Source organism: Cervus elaphus, chromosome 21 (assembly GCF_910594005.1).
Source record: "Cervus elaphus chromosome 21, mCerEla1.1, whole genome shotgun sequence".
Taxonomy (NCBI): domain Eukaryota; kingdom Metazoa; phylum Chordata; class Mammalia; order Artiodactyla; family Cervidae; genus Cervus; species Cervus elaphus.
In genome coordinates this window covers 7,876,691-7,897,957 of record NC_057835.1, presented here as the reverse complement: position 1 = coordinate 7,897,957, position 21,267 = coordinate 7,876,691, and the positions used below count along the sequence as shown (strand labels likewise).

General features: G+C 51.2%; 1 protein-coding gene across 4 annotated transcripts in view; it reads right to left on the bottom strand.

The window, feature by feature from the left end:
• The window catches only part of TRAPPC9 (trafficking protein particle complex subunit 9), a 385,243-nt gene that overhangs the window by 324,614 nt on the left and 39,362 nt on the right, over positions 1-21,267 (bottom strand). For all 4 annotated transcript variants that reach the window (XM_043879178.1, XM_043879180.1, XM_043879179.1 and 1 more), the window contains 3 exons: positions 18,820-18,945; positions 12,008-12,224; positions 6,104-6,247 (listed from right to left, as the gene is read on the bottom strand). In XM_043879178.1, coding sequence (XP_043735113.1) covers positions 6,104-6,247; positions 12,008-12,224; positions 18,820-18,945 — 487 coding nt within the window. The remainder of the gene's footprint in view (positions 1-6,103; positions 6,248-12,007; positions 12,225-18,819; positions 18,946-21,267) is intronic.

The following is a 21,267-nucleotide window of genomic DNA, read 5'->3' as shown; positions in this document are numbered from 1 at the left end:
CACGAACAGAGGACCCTGGCGAGCGAGCTACACTGTCCATGGGGTCGCAAAGACTGGACACGACTGAGCAACTAAAACAGCTTGTGGGAGACACATCTTGAAAGAAGACAATGCTCAGCCAACAGTTAACGCAGAACTTACGGGGCCGGTTGCAGGGCCCCGCTCTGGGCCCGGGAGCCTGCCTTTTACAAGAGGGCCGGTGTGCTCTGCGGGCTGAGAAATGGGCTTTGACAAGCAGACGCTGTTGGTGGGAGCATCTCACTGCGGCCACTTCCAACTTGTGTCTCCGTCTGAGACGCAGCCTCCCTCCTTCTTGCACCGAGGTTGTCGCCTGTCTGCAGAGAGCTCCTGGAGCCCGGGGCCTGAGGGTTCCCCAGCAGGAAGCACGGGCAGAGAAGAGAAGGTCGTGCTGACTGGCCCCTTCGTGGGAAGGACAGAACCACCAGGACGCAGACAGTGGCAGAGGACAGCCGCGGGACAGGGCGAGCCAGAGCGGGAGAAGTGGCCGAGGGCGTCACTGACCACAATCAGAGGGGCGCGCCCCGGGTGCGGAGCTGGGGTTTGAAGGGGGACTGCCTGGATGCAGCGCCTGGGAAGGACTTCTCCCGTATCTCTAGGCCCCCAGGTTCTTGGGGCTCAGGAGAAAAACATGGCAGCCTCGTGGGGGCTGCCGAGGAAGCAGAGCCTGCAGGAAACAGCTGGTATCCCCCAACCCCACAGTGTGTCTCTGTGGGGGCACCCCTGGTATTCTGAGCAGCATGGTGCCTTACTGTGCTATACTGACCCGACTGACGCAAAGAGCAGACTCATTAGAAAAGACCCTGAGGCTGGGAAAGATGGAGGGTAAGAGAAGAGGGGGCGACAGAGGGTGAGATGGTTGGATGGCATCACCATCCGACTCAATGGACATGGGTTTGAGCAGGCTCTGGGAGATGGTGAAGGACAGGGAGGCCTCACGTGCTGCAGTCCACGGGGTCACAGACAGTCGGACGCGATGGAGCAACTGAACAACAGCTGCATTTAGCCGCCGTGTTCCTTCCCACAAAACGCAAATGACACCTCCCAGTGGAAAAGAGGAAACCCCCTTCTTTCCAGGCAGCTCAGCCCCTCGCCCAGTACTCGGCCTTGCTGGCCCTGAGGGACCCGACTCTCCTGGAGAGCATTTATCAGAAAGGGAACTGGACGGTCAGAAATAGAAACCGCCCACCCTGAGGAAAAGTCAGGACACGACCAGGAAGTGACAGACGGTGAGGATTGGGAGGTCCCAGCACAGACCCACCTGGAGCCCAAGGCGGGAAGGCTGGCCACGTAAAAGACAGGTAAGAGAGCGAAGTCCTGACACAGGAGAAAACCAGGAACAAAAACCCTGACGTGTTCGAGAAAGCAAAGGACGGCCAATGAGGGTCACACGTGGTGAGCTCTACACTCACTGCTAAACTGGCACGCGTTGGGCTGAGCTGATCCTCTGTAATGTCAGATGTTCTCAGAGTTCCAGCAACAGTTTCAAACTTCCTATTATACTCTGGAGATTCATCATAAAGTGCTCACAGCAGACAGTCCTGCTGCTTTCAGCTTTAGTTCAGAAACAGGTGAAGCACTTTCGGGAGGTGTCCTAACTCTTTCAAACCTGCTGTCCACCACCCTAATGTGTTACAGCACAGGACAATGTATCATGGTTGGCATCCTCTGCACTGCGGCTGAGAGTTGGCTTCCAGGTGTGGCTTTGCCCTGAGTGCCTGGGAGACTTTAGGCAAAGGGCTTAATTAGCATCTCAAAGCGTTACAGACCTCCACACAGTGGCCTGGACATCACCTGCCTCCCAAGAAATGAGAATCAAATGAGGCAAGCGACAGGGAAGCAACCAGCAGACTGTAAAAGAGCCTCGCATGAAAGAGACACAATTAGTAAATGCGCACACAGAACAAACATCCAAACTCGCAAGTTCTCCAGAAAATAGAAATTAAAACAGTAAGGCAACACTCTCTACATACTCAATTAGCAACACTGCCATTGGCAGTATAATGAGAGCAGACCTCTTAGAAGGCCACTCTGACACATCTCAACAGCAGTGCAAAGGCTCAAAACAGTGTACCCAATAATCCCTCTCCTGACAAAATCTCTCTCCTGCTCAAAGAGCTGAAGAGGCTCACCATAGCATTCCCGATGACAGCAAAAATCAACCCAAAAAATAAATAATGCAAATGAAAGTATTTATTTTTAACACATTCAACAGGATATGAGTACCGAAGTACACCACTCACTAGCCACAGGGGCTAAAACTAGCCACTAACAGGGCTTCTTTTCAAGGTGATGAGATGTTTTAATATTGACCATGATGATGGGTGCATGTCTGTGAATACACAGAAAAGCTGAACTGCACGTTTTAAATGGATGAATTGTGTGGCCTTCAAATTAAGTCTCAATACAGTTATTTTTTTAAAAAAAAGGAAAAGCATTATTACTTTTCCCTTTTAAAAAATTACGCATTTAAAAAAGTGCATCATTAATGCATTCAGCCATATACGGATGCCAATACAAGCCACTAGAGACAAGAGAAGCAGCAAGTCAGACACGTACCCGCCTTCAGAGAGCTTGCAGCCTGCGTGGTGTGGTAGTTGCTCAGTCTTGTCCTACTCTTTGTGACCCCATGGACCCATGCAACCCCATGGAGCCCATCAGGCTCCTCTGTCCGTGGGATTCTCCAGGCAAGAATACTGGAGTGGGTTGCCATGTCCTTCTCCAGGTACCTTCCCGACCCAGGGATCGAGCCCAGGCCTCCCGCACTACCGGCAGGTTCTGCACTGTCTGAGCCGTCTGTAAATCCCACAGCCTGGGTGGGGAGCTTGTCAAGTCAGTAAGTGACTGACATGCAGTGGGCTCAAGTGCTCGAGGGCTGAGCACACAGCACTCCAGCCGGGACTCTCTGAAGGAACGCAAGCTAGTCTCAAGGGGTCAAGAAGTGGGGTCCACACTGACCTGTGGAGGATGAGCACGTGTCAGCCAAAGGGAAGAAGGCAAACAGGAAGGGGGGAAGGACGAGGGAGACGAGGAGGACGAGAAACCCAGGAGGACACACCACGCTTCCTTCATCCGCTAGTCAATGGGCATCAGCCGACGGTCCCCACTCTTGGGCTCTGAGGGATGACGCCGCTGTGCCCACCCAGTCACGAGTCTTTGTGTAGACGTGTTTTCAAACCTCGGGAGCATGTGCCTAGGAGAAGAGCTGCAGGGGCATGAGGCACCCACTTCCCTCCCCACTTCCCTCCCCAGAATCCTAGGCGATAGAATCGCCCAAACCACTGTGTCCTCATTCCCCAAATGAGCCCAACCCTCCTAATTCCACCAGAACTGGAGGAAGTCCTCCTACCTGAAGCTACTCCTTCTACTCAGTCTGGTCTGGCAAACACCAATTTGCTCCTCAAGGTCAAGGTCATCTTTTTCATGGACTACTACCCAAACCACCCTTCCACCTCTGGAGAGAACGGCCAGTCCTCTGAGACACTCCTACATCCTTACTTACAGGGACTCCTCTGGGCCGTAACCACAGCATCCTCCCACAACGCATGCTCCTCATGTCAACCCCTGATCCCAGCACCGCCCAGAGTACACACCTCTGGACGGCCGGCAAAAAAGATCCTTAGAGGAGTTTTACTAGTTAAACTTGGGCGCATTTTTGGAGCGTGTTTTTTGTTTAAAAAGAGGAATATAAGCCAGGATTTCAGGCAAACGATGAGCAAGGAATTCCCCTTCATCTTAAAAGTTTATTACAAAGCCACTGAACACACTAAGGTACAGAATCAGAGCGCGCAAGATCAAGAAAAGTGGCTGAACAGCAAAAATTAGGGATTTGACCACCATTGAGCATTGCTCTGTTTCATAGTATCAGGTAAGATTAAAACTTCAAAGCTGACATGGATGGATTTTAGCATATTTAGGGTTAAATGTAAATTCTAACAAAGTCAGAGTTTTTGTCCTTTGGACTGTGAAGAAATTCATAGAAGGTTTATTATGTTATAAATGGAGTTTTGTTTACTACTCAAAGTGGTTCTCCTTAAGGAAAAAATAAAAAGCCCTGTAAATCTGAACATACAAACCTTTCGAAACAGATAAAACAGTAAGACTTTTATTTTTTAACATTTATGATAATCTTTCTTTTTCATTATAGTTTATTATAAGATATTGAATATAGTACCCTGTGCTATATATATGATAGGACCTTGTTGTTTATCTAGTTTATTGAATTTATCTCCTTTCCATTTTGGTAACCATAGGTTGTTTTCTGTGTCTGTGAGTCTGTTTGTTTTATAAACAAGTTCATTAACATTCACTACATCTTTAACTCAGACATTTAAAATCACATTATCTGAAAATATATTAATTAGAAATACTGCTTGTGTCCACCCTCACTTTACCTGAAACAATATTCACACACTACATCAATGTCTCTGGTACTATTAGGGACACTGTGGAATAACACTTGTCACAAAAGAAGGCCCACTGGCCCCAGGACCCCTCCTGTGAGTTCGTGAGCACTCACACAGGCTGGAGGGGCCCATGGGGGGCGGAGCGGGGGAGAACCCCCAACTGTGCCGTCTCCTACTGTAAACACCCAGACAGGTCCAAATGCGAGGAGGAGGCCAGGCCCCCCTCCCCCATTTCATTTCAACACAGTGATACGTAGAAATGCTAATTATCAACTCAGTGGATGGTACCATGCGCTCTCTAGAAGGTCACCAATCAATTAAAATACCTACCATTAAAACAGAAACAAACTACCCCACAGTTTCTAACATCTGAGCTGTACAAATGAGAAAATGAAGGTTCGGGAAGAGTTTAATTGCTGATCTGAGGTCATGGTAATTAGAGGTCGGGAGAGTAGGAGGAACCCGTGGTCCTCTGACTTCAGGCCTCTCTATGAAGACTCTGATTAAACAAACACCACTACCCACGGGCCTCAGGAGGTGGCGGTCTGTTCACCGGGGTCAAATGTCCCAAGCTTCTCACCCCGGTACCAGCGCCTTCAGATCACTGATTAACATAACCTCGAATGGTCAGCAACCTCCTCCTCTCCTGGGGATCTGCGGCAAAGGCCGCGCATGAGGGGAGACCGACCACAGGAGGACGGTCCCCCTGTGACAGGACAGAACATGAGAAGGCGGCCCAGGGGCAGTGCAGACGCAGGGGAGTTTGCTGACGGAGGGGTGGGGGGGCGGTGAGAAGAGAGGCCCGCTGCGGGCGGGAGATGTGCATCTGGTGTACCTGCGGGGAAACGTCCAGGCGGAGGATACGGTGGGGTGGGAGCAGCCCAGGGAAGGCGCGGGGGCCACATCCCACGGCTCATGGTCCCCCGGCGTGGGAGACCGTCCACCCCCGTGGGCACTGTGGGGGCAGGGTACCGAGCAAACCGGGACGAGCGGGAGAGGGGCCGGCCCCGGGGCCGCTCAGAACCCTGAGGCTGAGAGCAGGGTCCACTCAGCCTGCGGGCTGCGCCAGGCACCGTGTCTTCAGAGCTGCCAGCCCGGGAGGCTCCAGAAGCCGCAGGGGCCCAGCAGCAGGGGAGCGGCACCCTTAACAAGCAAAGACCCACCCCCGCGAGCAACGGAGAGGCCCACCCAGCCCGGGTCAGCCTCCAGGAGCCCAGGGCCCTGCCTCGGCCTCTCCCCCTCCTCCCACTTCAGAGAGGCCACGTGCAGGCAAAGATACACACAATCCCCTGCAAGTCCAGAAAGACGCTCCCACGAGGCGAGAAGCGACCAAAGGGGCACAGAGGGGCATGGGGCTCCGGGCTGGTGTCCCCTCTGGGTGCCAGGTACCACGTGGCCACTCTGTGAAAACTCACTGAGCAGAGTGTAAGTGCTACGCTCCGACGTTTACGTTTTGTAAGGTATGGACAAAGGCGATGGGAGGCCACGCTGGAGGCCTAGCGCAGCAAGAAGGGCAGCAGCGTGGGGCAGCGAGAGGCACTCAGGGAGGAGCAGGCCTGGAGGACGGGGAGTGCCGGGGACACTGCCCGCCCCATCCTGAGCTGGTGCCCACGGGGGTCAGCACCGAGACGGCACTGTCCCCCTCTCCTGGGAAACAACCGGAGTCTGAGCCCACTCACCTTGGTCTGACAAGAAGTCCAGCATGGTCTGCAGCAGGAAGGACAGGTGCCTGACAGAGAGGGCGGGGTTCCCCATTCTCCGGGACGCGTACACCAGCTCGTGCAGCAGACGCATCTGGACGGCAGCCCAGCCTCGGTGAGTGCCTGTGGGGGAAGCCACGGGACATCAGAGTGGGCCTCAGAGTGCAGGGCCTCGGGGCACAGGGCCACAGGGTGCAGGGTCTCGGGGTGCAGGGCCTCGGGGTGCAGGCCTCGGGGCACAGGGCCACGGGACATCAGAGCGGGCCTCAGGGCGCAGGGCCTCGGGGCGCAGGGCCTCGGGACATCAGAGCGGGCCTCGGGGCGCAGGGCCTCGGGGCGCAGGGCCACGGGACATCAGAGCGGGCCTCGGGGCGCAGGGCCTCGGGGCGCAGGGCCACGGGACATCAGAGCGGGCCTCGGGGCGCAGGGCCACGGGACATCAGAGCGGGCCTCGGGGCGCAGGGCCTCGGGGCGCAGGGCCATGGGACATCAGAGCGGGCCTCGGGGCGCAGGGCCTCGGGGCGCAGGGCCACGGGACATCAGAGCGGGCCTCGGGGCGCAGGGCCACGGGACATCAGAGCGGGCCTCGGGGTGCAGGGCCTCGGGGCACAGGGCCACGGGGTGCAGGGCCTCAGGGCGCAGGGCCACGGGGTGCAGGGCCTCAGGGCGCAGGGCCACGGGGCACAGGGCCACGGGGTGCAGGGCCTCGGGGCAGTGCCACAGCCCCTCGGGAGGCACCGCTACTGTGTGAGACAGCGATTCCCGGACGCTGCCTCAACTGCCAAGCTAGGAGGGCACAGAGGACTTCCCTGACTTATCCTGGAGAAGAATGTTCACATGATACGTTTGCTCACACACAAAAAAGAAAAAAGTTTCTATTTTCTCTCTTCTGCAAAGACACACAATCTCTAAAACAACCCATTCTGAAATACTTACAATTAGGTTAGGACAAAAGACTATGTTTTCAGTGGTATGTATCTGAGTTATAGCATACTTTTTTTTCCCAAGAAAATACTAGTATTTGACGAGCCTTCATTATCAACAACCAAGCACACAAAATTTAAAAAGCAGATTTCTCTAAAGTGTAAAAACAGAAAAGTGGAAAGTTAAATGAGAAAAAAATGGTTACCAACAAACTGCGGCTGCTCCCTCCAAAATAACTTAGTGTATCTGAAATTAGAGGTGGAAGAAACTGGTTGCACAACCATCAGAAAGCATCTTTTTGGGATCCCAGGATTTAACGTACAGCTGAGTCCCCTTGCTGTTCACCTAAAACTATCACAACACTGTTAATCAGCTACACATGCAGGCGTGCTCACTCAGTCGTGTCTGACTCTGTGACCCCACGGACTGTAGCCCGCCAGGCTCCTCTGTCCATAGGTTTCTCCAGGGAAGAAGACTGCAGTGGGTTGCCGTTTCCTCCTCCAGGGGATCTTCCCGACCCTGGGATCAAACCCGTGTCTCCTGCACTGGCAGGCAGATTCTTTACCACTGAGCCACCTGGGAAGCCGGTTAATTAATCAGCTATGTTCCAATGTAAAACAAAGTTTTAAAAAAAATAAAAGGATTAGGATTTCAGAGATAATTATCTGTATCCCTTTGGCAACAGTTAGTGCTTTTACATATTTTCCACCTTAAACTTCTTCATGAAGAAGACGTGGTGACAGGAATCACAATCAGTTACCACCCAGCGCTGTGTGTCCAGGGAGCCTGGGGGGGCTGGCAGAAAGGCTGGAGGTGAGATTTAAGACTCTAAGCAAAGGATACCCCCTCTGTCCTAGCCCCACTGACCATCTCTCCCACCGCCCTCCCTGCAGGGCTGACCGGCCCCCTCTGTGGATTTCCACCAAACCCTGCACTATCTTGTCCCACGGGCCTTCTCCGGCAGGTACCCTGAGCGCCTGGGAGCTCGCGCCTTGGTTTCTTCCATCAGTCCGTAACTTCCTTGGGAGCCAGGACGGGGTCGTATTCACCCAGCTGCCCCCGTGAGAGGCCTGACACACAGCTGACACTTAACAGGGTCGTGGGTCAAGCTGAAAGCCTGATGAAAGCCTGTTGTTCATACATGCCTACTTATGTATATAGGCTAAAAGGACATGCTTTCTAGGATTTGCTGTAAAAATATTTCAACAAAGAAATATTTAAGAACAAATTCTTAAAAGAAAAAGAAAGGTATGAATAAAGCAGACATGGCCAAATCTAATTATTTAAAAATATGGTACTATTCTCATTTGTGTATAGTTTAATTATTTCATAATAATTTTTAAGTTGCTGAATAACAATAATTGTTGAGATTCTTAGAGCAGACCAGACCAACCCACACACAAAAACCTTGATATCCTACCACTCCATCTTACAGAAACCCTTTCAAACAACAAGCGGGAAGGAGAGGAGGACAAGGACAAGGCCCCACAGCGTTTCCACATCACCAGGAAGCCACAGGCTGACGTGAAGGAGGTTCTGAAAAGGATGAAGAAGCTGAAATCCACGTCACAACTAACCCAGCCCAGATTGATAAATGGCCCAACTCAACCCGCCTTTAGCACATCATGTCAATAACAGGGCACATATCACTTTGCAAATTTTCTTTTACTAGATAAGGATCCAGTTCCCACCACAGGCAATTATGATAAGAGCATAAATTTTCTTAACACCAAATAGCATACAAGGCATAATTTCTATGTGATTCAAATTGCTCCTATAAAAATCTGAATCTTTTTATCCTTAAGTCAGCCTTGCAGCATATGAGCCAGTGATAAAATTTTCAACATTCTTGTATTCAAAAATTTCACCCATGTGAGAGTTTATTACATCAACTGTGGCCTTTTAAAGCAAACTCGTATGCCACTCTCTTTCCTAAGAGTTCCTGGGGAAAATTTAATCCCTCGTTCAGGAAAAGGCTAAGCAGAAGGTATGATCAAAAAAATCTTCGTATATAGAACACAAATAAGATTAAAGTGATAATAAGCAGGCTGTTAAGCTGACAAATACACACAGTGCCCTTCTGTGTTCCTATCTCAACTTTCCATAACCAGCCAAGGAAAATGTTCAAGAAACACAGAAAAACATTTTAGGTGCTGAGAATAAAGACAATCTCCCTTTTATTCACAAGTATAGGGTGTTAGTAGATTTCCACTTAATTCTCTGAGAAATGTTTAAAGTGGTCCAGAGCAACAGTGAAGATGGGGTTTAAAGTAACTTATTTTTTATTAAAAAAAAAATACAGCCAGCTGACTTTTATCATTTTTACTTTATTTGATCTCTTACCTGACCTCCCCAACCTCTTTCACAAAATGATGGTGAATGTCCCCTCCCAAAATATTAATAGAAGGCTGGATAAAAAGCACCAAATACAGGGAGTTGTGCTTGTTTGCTTCATTTTTCAAAAGAAATATGTTTTGTTCAAGTGATTTAAAAACTGAGATCAAGAATGGCTGCTATCCAAAAGTCTACAAGCAATAAATGCTGGAGAGGGTGTGGAGAAAAGGGAACCCTCTTACACTGTTGGTGGGAATGCAAACTAGAACAGGCGCTATGGAGAACAGTGTGGAGATTCCTTAAAAAACTGGAAATAGAACTGCCATATGACCCAGCAATCTCACTTCTGGGCATACACACTGAGGAAACCAGATCTGAAGGAGACACATGTACCCCAATGTTCATCACAGCACTGTTTATAATTGCCAGGACATGGAAGCAACCTAGATGCCCATCAGCAGATGGATGGATAAGGAAGCTGTGGTACATATACACCATGGAATATTACTCAGCCATTAAAAAGAATTCATTTGAATCAGTTCTAATGAGGTGGATGAAACTGGAGCCCATTATACAGAGTGAAGTAAGCCAGAAAGAAAAACACCAATACAGTATACTAACGCATATATATGGAATTTAGAAAGATGGTAACGATAACCCTATATGCAAGACAGAAAAAGAGACACAGATGTATAGAACAGACTTTTGGACTCTATGGGAGAAGGCGAGGGTGGGATGATCTGAGAGAACAGCATCGAAACATGTATATTATCAAGGGTGAAACAGATCACCAGCCCAGGTTGGATGCATGAGACAAGTGCTCGGGGCTGGTGCCTTGGGAGGACCCAGAGGGATGGGATGGGGAGGGAGGTGGGAGGGGGGATCAGGATGGGGAACACATGTAAATCCATGGCTGATTCATGTCAGTGTATGGCAAAAACCGCTACAATATTGTAAAGTAACTAGCCTCCAACTAATAAAAATAATTGGGAAAAATAAATAAATAAAATCAGAATTAGAAGATTTAAATAAATTAATTAATTAAAATTTTTTTAAAAAGAAAAAAATAAAAACTGAGATCAAGAAAGAAACTCTGCTCAATAGATGGCAACAAGCACATGTCACTGAAGCTGCTCGCCAGTTTCAGGCCCTTGGTGCACGCATTTGCGGGGATGCCTGCAAGGGGACACTGGGAGGGGCGGGGTCTCCGTCCTCATGGGCACACAGCCTAGGGAGGGGGGTGGGTGCTAAACCATTGCCCAGTGTCTTAATGTACCTACAGTTCATGGGAAATGCTATACAAGAGGAACAGGAGTCAGTGACGAGGAAAATAGAGGGATTGTGTGCAGGTGTGGGACGACCGGGACATTCAGGGTGCCCAGCGCAGCAGGTGAGGGCAGAGAGGGGTGTCCAGAGGAGGGGAGGGCGGGGGGAGCCCGGCAGTGGCCCTTTGGTCGTGTCCACAGTGGTTACTGCACAAAGCCCAGGGTGCACTCACTCCACAGTCAGACTGCAGGGATGTCCAGGGGACACAGGGGTCGCTGGAAAGCCCCGCACTCTGTACTGAAGTCTCCCAAAAGCACACAAGTGGGGTTCCCAGGGCCACCGGGACCTATAGCCCCTCTCAGCATCCCCTTCCTGACTCCACCAGTGATGAGCCCCCAGCACAAAGACCGCCAAGCAGAGCCCACCCGGTTCCCCATCTGAAAGGAGAGGGCAGGAGTCAGACTGGTCTCGGAACCACGAGAGGCTCCTCCGTCACATGGGCCCGTCTCACCGCACACCCACCCCCAGGCCCAGCCCCAGAGGTGCCAGGCTCAGAGCCCAGGGCAGCGAGGTCACGCAGAGGGCCAGCCGAGGGACCCTTCAGCAGGGACAGGCCCCACAGGGAGGTTCTGGTTTCTGACTGTGGGTCCCTTCAGGCCTCGGGCTCCAAGATGACATTCGGTTCAACACCACACAGTCTCGGGGCTCCAGGAGGCCAAGGACAGTCCGTGACCACAGTGGAGGGAGTCAAAGCAGCCCTGGGAGGCCAGTTAGGGGCCCACAGAGGGGCCAGGTGACCGCCACTGCCCTGAGGTTTTCACTGCCGAAGAGACACGCCAGAGCTGAAATACAGGCTCGTATCAACTTATCCAGAACTCACAGTCCATCCAAAAGTGCCAATCAGGAAACACATGCAAGGCTAACCTTAGCTTCTACCCCGTCTCTTGGGGGAACACAGAGGGAAAAGTAATCAGAGGAAGAGCAGGCGACAGGACAGCTGAAACAAATCTGCTGTGATTTCTGTTTGGGTGAGATGGTGAAAGATCTGGAAGTGCCACTGGATGAATTCAGACGTGGCTGAGTGTCCTCAACATGTGGCACAGTGTCCAGCACAAGGCAAGAACCAAGAAACGCCTGCTGACAGCTGACCTGCTAGAGAGGTCCCCAGTTCTACCCAACCCCTTGCACTTAATACATCACAACAGGCCAGGGCCAAAGCCAGGGACCGAGTGCAGGTTCAAAATTACCCGACCAACAGTATGAGCCCGACCACCGACACCATCCAACACAAATGGCAGGTCTCCTGTTTAATTTTTCCCTCCGCGTTAATTGGGGTGAAGTAACTCTCGGCTCCAGTACCTTTGCTGAAGTCCTGTGGATCCAGCGACAGGCTGTAGCCAGGAAGTGTCTCCAGGAGCAGCTTGTAGCAGGCCCTCCAGCCAGGCTCCGAGATGCTCGGGGCCACACACTGCATAGCGGCCACGCGCTTGAAGAAGGCGGACTTGCGGTGGAAGCCGATCAACTCGTAGAGCTCGGAGAGGATGCTGTAGCGCTGGATCTTCTCCTCCTCGGAGAGCTGAGGCACCGGAGGGGAGGAAAAAGCACGTGAGAGAAGCTTCCAAGTGAAAAAGGGAAACAGAGGGCCTTCTGTAAAGCAGGGACCCGATGAAACATCCGAAGGCGAGGGGAGGCCGCGGCGGCGTGCTGACACGGTGGGAGGCAGAGAGGCGCAAATGCGGCTCCACGTGGGAGCGCCGAGGCCTTCTCTGCACCCCACATCTCCACGATCACCCCGTCCTCCTGCTAAGAAGGCAGCATTCTCTGGGACAAAGGCATCTGCCACTTAGGACGTAAGACACAGAGAAGTGAAAGAGAAAAAGCGAAAGACACTGGAATCTGGGCGGGAATTTTAAAACACATAACTTCTCAAAACACAAAATACATAGAACCAGTGAAAAAGAAAATGAAATGTCAATAATAACCACACCGACCTTGGCCTGCATCCACACCTAACCTAACCACCACCTGGCCCAGCCACCCTATCATGGAGCGGTGGCAGCTTCTGTTTCTTAAGCACGACTACAAGCCAGCAGTGAAACTGCCAGGTAAACAGCTTAGATTTTTCCAAAGCAGCAAGTGGCTGTGATGGTCTGTGTGCACATTCATTTACTTTGGGCCTCATTCTAAAAAAGATCTAAATCAACTTTTTAAAACACAGTTTAGCAACAATAACAGCAAAAAGACAAAAGTGACAGTGAGGAGAAAATGGGGCTTAATATTTAGACGAAACGAGGGCCAGGTGAAGCAGGGGTAACAACAGAGGCGACGGCAGACTCAGCTCGAAGGACCCCGGCAGCTGAAGCAAGAAGAAAGATGACGAGCTGCAGGAGCCACAAGGCCTGTGGGGTAAACAGCTGCTGTGCGTCCGTGTGGGAAAATCCAAACCATCCTTCTCCCGTCAAGCATCCACCTCAGACCCCACGTGGTTCAGGCCTGGTTGTGTTGAACGTAACACGCACAGCCCCGGGCACAGCTCTCTGCTTTCCTTTCCCACCAGCCGTCTCCCCATCTCGTCACTGCTGCTGCCTGCAAACCGAGGCAGTGTAAGGATGGAGGCGGCCTGTGCCCCGGTCTGCAGGCAGCTCACCCAGCAGGGTCCCCAGTCCTGCCCATTTCTCTGCTGCGTGGACTTCCCTCCAAGACACACTCCCTCCTCCTCAGGTCCCCACAAAACTCCTCTCCCCCAGATATGAGGACCTCAAGCCGTATTCCTGACTCCGTTCAACCAGGAATTCCAGTTCCCTCTCTTTTTGCCTTCTCCAGTAAAGAACCTGACTTTCCTCCCTCCCCATCCCAGCCCCTCCTTTCCCCGTGAGGACCGCACACACTGTCCTGAGGCCAGGCACCCTGCTGGTAGGATGGAGCTGTTTAGTCTAACCTGGGCTGCATCCTTACACTGGTCCCCTTCTGTCTCAGAAAGCCTTTCCTGAGCCTCCCACCTCTCCGATTCTGAGCTTAAATCGACAAAGTTCCAAGGTTACCATTATTATGTGCATATCTACTGGGTTTTTGCTAGGTTTCCTTAGCAACAGCCTCATTAAGAAACTGCATCAAGAACTTTAAAGAGGCTATTCTTACGTGTGAGCGGAGTAGCCCGCAGAAAATGCAAATGGCTTTGAAGAGAAAATTAACCAGGGGCCCAGAGGCCGCAGGTTCTAATCAGCAGTGTCACGAGCTGAGACGTCCTCAAGCGGCTCAGTCGTCCTGAACGTCACACCTGCAGGAGGTGCCGGGGTGAGCGTCACCGGCCCGGGAGCAAGCTCCCACAGCTGGGAGGTACTGGGCTTTTCCCTAGCTTTCCAAACAATTCCTTACCACCTCTTTCTCTTGTGGTCACTTAGGTTTCCTACTAATGAAGAAAATTAACTTCGGTCATCTGGGTTGTTTGGAAGAAGCTACAAGATGCGGTTCACAGAGCTTGGACTTTGCAGCCACAGCAAACTAGGTGTGAAGACAAGGCACTGACAAGGCCTGCAGGCAAACACCTGGCCTTCACCTTCTCCCCGCTAAAGCCGGGCGCACCTCACCTTCTCCCCGCTAAAGCCGGGCGCACCTCACCTTCTCCCCCCTAAAGCCGGGCGCACCTCACCTTCTCCCCCCTAAAGCCGGGCGCACCTCACCTTCTCCTCCCTAAAGCCGGGCTCACTTCCCTTTCTCCTCTCTAAAGCCGGGTTCAGGGGCCTCCCCGGGAGCTCAGCGGTAAAGGAGCCACCTGCCAGCGCAGGAGACACAAGTTCGATCGCTGGTCCAGGAAGATCCCACATACCACAGAGCAACTGAGCCCGTGAGCCCCAGCTACGGAGCCCGCACTCCAGAGGCCGCGGCCCCAGCTACCGAGCCCGCGCTCCAGAGGCTGGGGCCCCAGCTACTGAAGCCCGCTCCACACAGCTCAAGAGTAGTCCCCACTACTAGAAAAACTAGAGAAAACTCACGCACAGCAAAGACCCAGCACAGTCAATAAGCAAAAAAAAACTATTTTTAAATTAAAATAAAATAAAGCTGGGTTCAATAAAACTACTAAGCACAGCTACCATGAGGATTATAGCCAAAATTTGTTTCTCCCTTGGCAAGTGAGCGCAGCAAGCTGGCACTTAATCAGCCGTAAGTCCTATCAGCAAGCTTCGGTTTACCTGGTAACAGTGGCTTAGTCCTTCTGTCTTTGCCTGGTAACAGAACTTGTCTTACTGAGATTAACACCAGAGCAGCCCCAGCTAGAAAGTTCCCCAGCCCTGCAAGGCAAAGTACGTTCTTTTTCTCTGCAGAACTGATGAAGTTTGTGCTCATTTGCTTTCACGTTTATCTATTAGTACCCACGTCCCCCACTGGGCATTGTGCTCGAGCAGCACAGGAACCCTATGGAATATGAATAAAACCTATGGAATGTTCTTAGGCTACAAGCCTGGTGCCTGGCCTCCAGTACAGAATGGAGAGAAGGGAAAACCCAAACGAGCACACTTTACCGAGGCCCCTGCACCCGAAATTATGGTCTTGACAAATTACCAAGTCTTCTTTACTCTGAGGCTCCTCTTCCGTCGATGAGAATAAACACACTTAGAACAAACGGCTACAAGGACTGAAGGAAATAACCAAATTCACAGCCTAGTCAAGAGTCTGCTAGTGGTTCCTCTACAAACAGGAGCTGCCCTTCCTGCTTTGACACATCACCGGTGGGGCAGACAGTGAACGCTTCCTAAGTGCCAAGTGGCGTGGGAAGCATTCTACATGTGTTATAATCCCATTGACAATTCATACCATATCCAGGAAGAAGTGAACATTATCATACCCATTTTATAGATTCACAAACAGGCTAAAGGAGGCTACCTCCCAGTCCAGGGTCACAGAGAGAGGAAACGGCAATTGGAACCTGACTCTGGCTGCAAGGTTCGAGCTCCTCTCCCCCTTCGCCCTGACCACCTGCAGTTGAGACCTACAGGGCCGCTACACAAATCTGTAGCCAGCTCTCTCTGTAGCCAGAGCTCTCAGCTCGCAGCTCTTTGTCAATGCTAATGCTCATGAACCACTCCCGTAAACAACTGAAGACAAGACAGGTGGATCCACGTTCCTGCTCACAAAGAAGAGGAATCCTGCCTGGAACCCTCCTGGAACGTGCAGAAACCCTTCCCAACACCAGTAGATCCAAATGGATTTTTTTCAGTTTTCACATCTGCATGCTTCTCAAGGCAGAAGGCACGTGCAATAATGCCCTCTTGGTTCCTTTCAGCGTGTCCACATCAGCCAAGAGGAGTCACAGGACTGACCTATCAGTAGAAGACACCTGATCGAGACCCAAAAACTCACCCTGTTTCAGGAAAACCACAGGCCGTTCCTCTTTGTCATTGTCATTGTAAAGTCTCACCAGAACTTATGACTTTGCTGTCTGCTCATCAGGCAACCAGACACAGAGATGAGCCAACTCCAGCAAAGCGGTGAGCCGGGGAGAAGTCCACAGGTCCACGCCTGCCGCGGTGAGGCCGGCCACTGGCCCTCCGCATGGCTCTGCTGACCCCTAGTGTTCTACGAAGCCCAGCCAATAGAGAAGGGCTGTTTCCAGCAGGTGCAAATTTCTACACGCTAAACAAAAGCACGTTACCTTATAAAACACGCTGCGTTACACCCACCTGTGGGAAGAGCCTCGCCGAAAGCCCAAATGTTCAACGTGAATTTGCAAAGGCAACTCTGGTCCATAAGGCCGAGCGAGTCTTAAGACACCAAGTCTGCCAAGTCCTCCCCACCGCCGGCCCCCAGCAGACTGCCTGCTTCTGCAGCCTGCTCTCAGTGTCCATTCAAAACCACCCGTCCCCTCCGCACCGGACACCGCCTCCGGCCGGAGCGGACAAAAGCAGCTGCCGAGCAGCCCTGCAGTCACCCTGCACAGGGCCGGACACGGTGTCTGAGCAGCACTGCTCCTTCAGGCCACCGTGAGTCTGTCGTCCCATCATTTTACAGATGCAAACACAGAGATATGGAGGGATTCTGCCGTGAGTGCAAAGTGGGGTCTGTGTACAAGCCCACGACCCTGTCCTCCAGTGTGACGCCCCAGCTGGGTCCGCACACCCTCAGGGTTCCCTCGTGCCTGCCTGACCAATCCACGTGTCTTTACTTTCGCTCATGACCTACGATGGATCTGCCTTTTAAGCATCTCTTCCACCCACTGTCCTTCAGAAAGATGGCCGCTTAGGCCACCGAGTGACTTCCTGCTCCCCGAGCCCGAGCCCGGTCATGCCTTTGCACCTGGAGCCCTGCTCGGGGGCTCTTCGGCTGCTGTGGGTGGGTCATTTCCTCTCTTCACAAGGAGACCCCTCGGGGGAGCCCTCGTCTTGCCCTCAGCACAGGTCCCAGGACTGCACCCTGAGCTGGCCCACTGGGGCTGCATGTGCCCGGGGCCGCTCCCTGGATGGCAGCCTCAGAGCCAGGAATCACGTCTGCTCGTCCCTAAAACGCACTGCCTGGCCCAGGGCTCACACCCCGCAGGTCACCCAGAAACCGCGGTGAGTGGTCACCCAACCCAGACGTCCGTTCATCTGCCGGCGCTGCCGACCGCTGGCTTCCACCCTTCCCCGTCAAGCGGTGGGTTTTCGCTTTTCCTGCCCGTCTTTACCAGAAACCTCAGCCTTTTCTGATAAGGCACAGAGAGGCTGAATGAGTCACGCGAGGCGAGGAAGGCAGGCTCAAGGCCCAGCCGTATGCATTCCCAGTCCTTGTGCTTAACTCTCACACTAAAGTAGTCCACGTCTTATAGACTGTGGTTATAAACATGTGAGGTCTCAAAATACGTATGAGCAGGATACAGATCAACTCTAAGACGTTCATTAACTCCACGGCTTTATTTCTATTTTAAAAATTAAGAAGCTCCGCAGTCAATATGGCAAAACATTACTGTACTAAGCCTCTGTTACAGAGGCCTGCCATTCTTTCTTACATGTTCGGAATGCAAAATGACAGTGAAGTCTCTCTCCCTCCCCTCCCCGACTCCCCTCTCTCAGCTGAGTCCCCCAGACCCACATATTTAAGGCTTTTCATTACACATCTGACTCCATCAGCTTGGCCCCCAGACTCCCTCTGCAGAGTCTCTTCTCTGAACACAGCATGGCCATCACTTACCTGATTCATCACGCTGGAAACCTGGGCATTACTCCATCTGGCCCTCACGTAGGTCACTAACTCCTTCCTTTTCACCTAAACACATGTCTTCAATCTGTTGACTTTTTCCCACTGACCAGCCCACCACCACTCCAGTGAAGCCACCTACACCGCCTACCTGGGCCCCTCTAACCTGGTCTCCCCCACCACGCTCACCGTGCTCCAGACAAAGGGGGGCCCCATCATTCCTGTGCTTTTTAAGGCCTTTCTGTTTAAACCCACTGTTGTTAGAATAAACTCCCAAGTTCTTCACCTGGCGAGTGTCCACCTTTGCCACGAAACTGTCGGCACAATGAGAGCAGACTCTGCCTTCCCCACCTCTAGGCCCACTCGGAGCACGATGCCAGGCTGAGCGAGATCTGCTCGAGGACAGTCGCCTGTGTCCTAACCCTAACCCTGGGCCCCTAAGCAAACTGCTTCACTTTTCCGTCTTGGCAGCCCTGGCCATAAAAATCCAAAGTGGACTAGAAAGACCACAGATGTTTAGCTGGATTACTGATTTGGAGGTTTTGCATTAGCAACCTGCAACTAAACGTCCTGGTGATTGTCCTATTAAAGACAGGTCCAGATCCAGGTGATACGTGCGGGACGCCTTCGGGGTATAACAAGCTGTATGACGTACTTTCACACACTTCGTGCTTTATAACAGGCACAAACCAGGCAGGATCACAGATGGCATCGCTTCAACTGACCAAAAAAGAGGCATTAAAGCTTGGCCAAGGCCTCAAAGTGTTAACAGCAAAGTTCTCTCTCCAATCAAAAAAAAAGTTTTGAAAAAACAAAATTCTGAATTTTGAAAGTAAAAGACCATAATATAAAGAAGTAAAACAGCTCCCTTAATCAGGGTTCCAAGTTCTGACTCCAGGGTTTTGACCACACTGAATCCCAGCACAGCAAAACCAGACAGCCTCGTGGAGAAAAAGCTCCAGGAGAATTGCGTTAATCCCTCCACACGGAGGACATACACCCACCTGCCGAAGGTTGATGTAAACTGCATTCTGGAGGAATTCCGAAGCTTCCATGCTCCGCTTCTGAATGGCGAGGACGCGGACGGCCTTGACACACGCTTCTAACTCAATCACCCCGGCGTTCTTATACTGTAGGGTCAAAAGAGCAGAGAGAGGTTTCTGTCGCATCGTGCAGGCTGCACCCTTGGACTCGGTGACGCCGAGCAGCACCTCCCCAGCATGAGGACCTGCAGCACAGCCCAGCCAAGTCTGTGCTTGAGAAAGTCTACCCCAACTGCTGGGGGCAACAGAGGCTGGAGGGATGGAGTGAGCCTATAAACGCACATATACATATATATGCTAGCATTCCTTCGAGTAATACAACCAACAGTAGCTGGCTATTTTACAGAATTTCAAAACACTACCCATGGAGACTCATTTCCACTTGGCTCCTGTGTGCTGAGGCTCTCTCACACCTGCGGCTTTGAGGCAGGAGCTGTCAGTTCCTGTCCTCTGTCGCCAAAGTCCTAGCTCCCTGTGTCACTGTGTCCGTCCACTCAGCACGCTTGATGTGTGTCTGGTTTTCTCCCTGAGTTACTTGTTCCTGCTCCTCGGGTCTTGAGAGGAAGGACAAGTGAAGACACGTGAACAGAGAAGGCACCATGGACTTCGGCTGGCTGCTCAGTAATGGTCCTCCTCCAACCTCACCTCCAGCTCTTCAGGTTCTGCCTGAGGTGACATCTGGCCAGGAGAGCTGCCCTCGGCCGCTGGAAAACTGTATGGGGCCAGGCCAGGCCCGCCTCCTGCACCCTCCTCTTTCCCAAGGCCCCAGCATGAACCCTCCTTGCTCCCTGTCCTTCTACCCTTTTTCTCTTTTTCCTGACGGTCCCAAACTGGAGCAGTTTTCAATTGAGTTTTCTGAAGACTTCTTGCAGCTGGGGAAGAGGCTTCCAAAGGTGAATAAACCCATGTATCCTGGTGCCTGGAGAGAACCCGAGGCCAGGAGACCCCTGTCCACACCCAGTAAGGCATCAAATGTGCCACGGAGTTGGCCACGCCCTCAGTGAGCATCGGCTGAGACCCCAAGGCCTGCCTGGTATAACTGCTCATAAAAATGCAGTCTGAAAAAAAAAAAATGCAGTCTGCCCACTTATGGATTATTAAGAAGCAGAAATACACAGTTGCTCATGTTCCTTACTAAAATTATTTGTAAGGTAGAAAAAGAAATTACTGTGCCAGAAGAAGCAGGCCTCCACTCCATCCTCGTTTCTAAAACATAACACGCACAGAACCTGTGATGGGTCACACGCAATTTACCAAAGATGGCACAAGAAGGGACTGTGCTTACCTAACTATTAATGCGGATGTAAAAATTACATCAGCTTTATATACCACTTAACGATACGACAGAATCTAACAGGGACTTGATTCCATTGAAATAAAATTATTTCCTTTCCTACAAAACTCTTTTAAGAAAACTACTGAAGTGAAAAAAGGTCATCTCGGTTTTTTTTTCACATATTTTGATTATAGTTACATATTTTAAACACTGGTTTCTCAGGAGGCACAGAGCTAAAGAATCCACCTGCCAATGCATGTGACACAAGAGATGTAGGTTCAATCCCTTAGTCGAGAAGATCCCCTGGAGAAGTAAATGGCAATCCACTCCAGTATTCTTGCCTGGAGAATTCCATGGACAGAGGAGCCTGGGGGGCTACAGTCCATGGCAGCTCAAAGAGTCAGACGTGATTGAGCACAACAACAACATTTTAAATATTACAATGAGATTTAAACTGCAATCATAACAAACAGGACGTTTCCTAGAAGTCTGCTCCATACCTGGGCTTACAAGCATCATCCTGGGACGTAAGCTCTCTGCTGAGGGGCCACGCCCCTGTTTTTCACTGTTGATTCCCTAGTAACCACCGACCAAGGCACCAACATTCAGCACAGAATTGTGTGATCGATACTTCTAGAAATACAGGAGGGAATTATCTCATTCACCTCTAGTACAAAACCCTAAAATCAATACCAAGGTTATTTACAGATAAAGGAAATAGGGCCCCCCAAAAGTACAGTATCTTGCCCAAGGTCACAAAGCTAGCAACTGGTGAACGCAGGATGTGAAATCAGGTCTGCCTGACTCCAAAACCAAGGTGGAAATCCCCCTGCATCAGAGAAGGCCCACACCACAGACTATCACCCTCCCTTTTTTCGGCTCTAGCTGTATACAGCCTAGACAACACCCTAAACATAGGGAACTTGAGAGCAAACTATAACAGTAAGGACTTAACAGCCAATAATGTCTTAGGTCTTGTTTACAAAGTGTCAGCAGATTGCCAGGAAAGCTCTGTAAGAGAGTATTCTAAGAAAATACCAAAGAGAAAATCCATAAGGAAAAGATTCACTATATTAAAAACAGTTTGACCACAACCTAAATGAAAAACCGCATAAACAAAATGCAAGCAACAT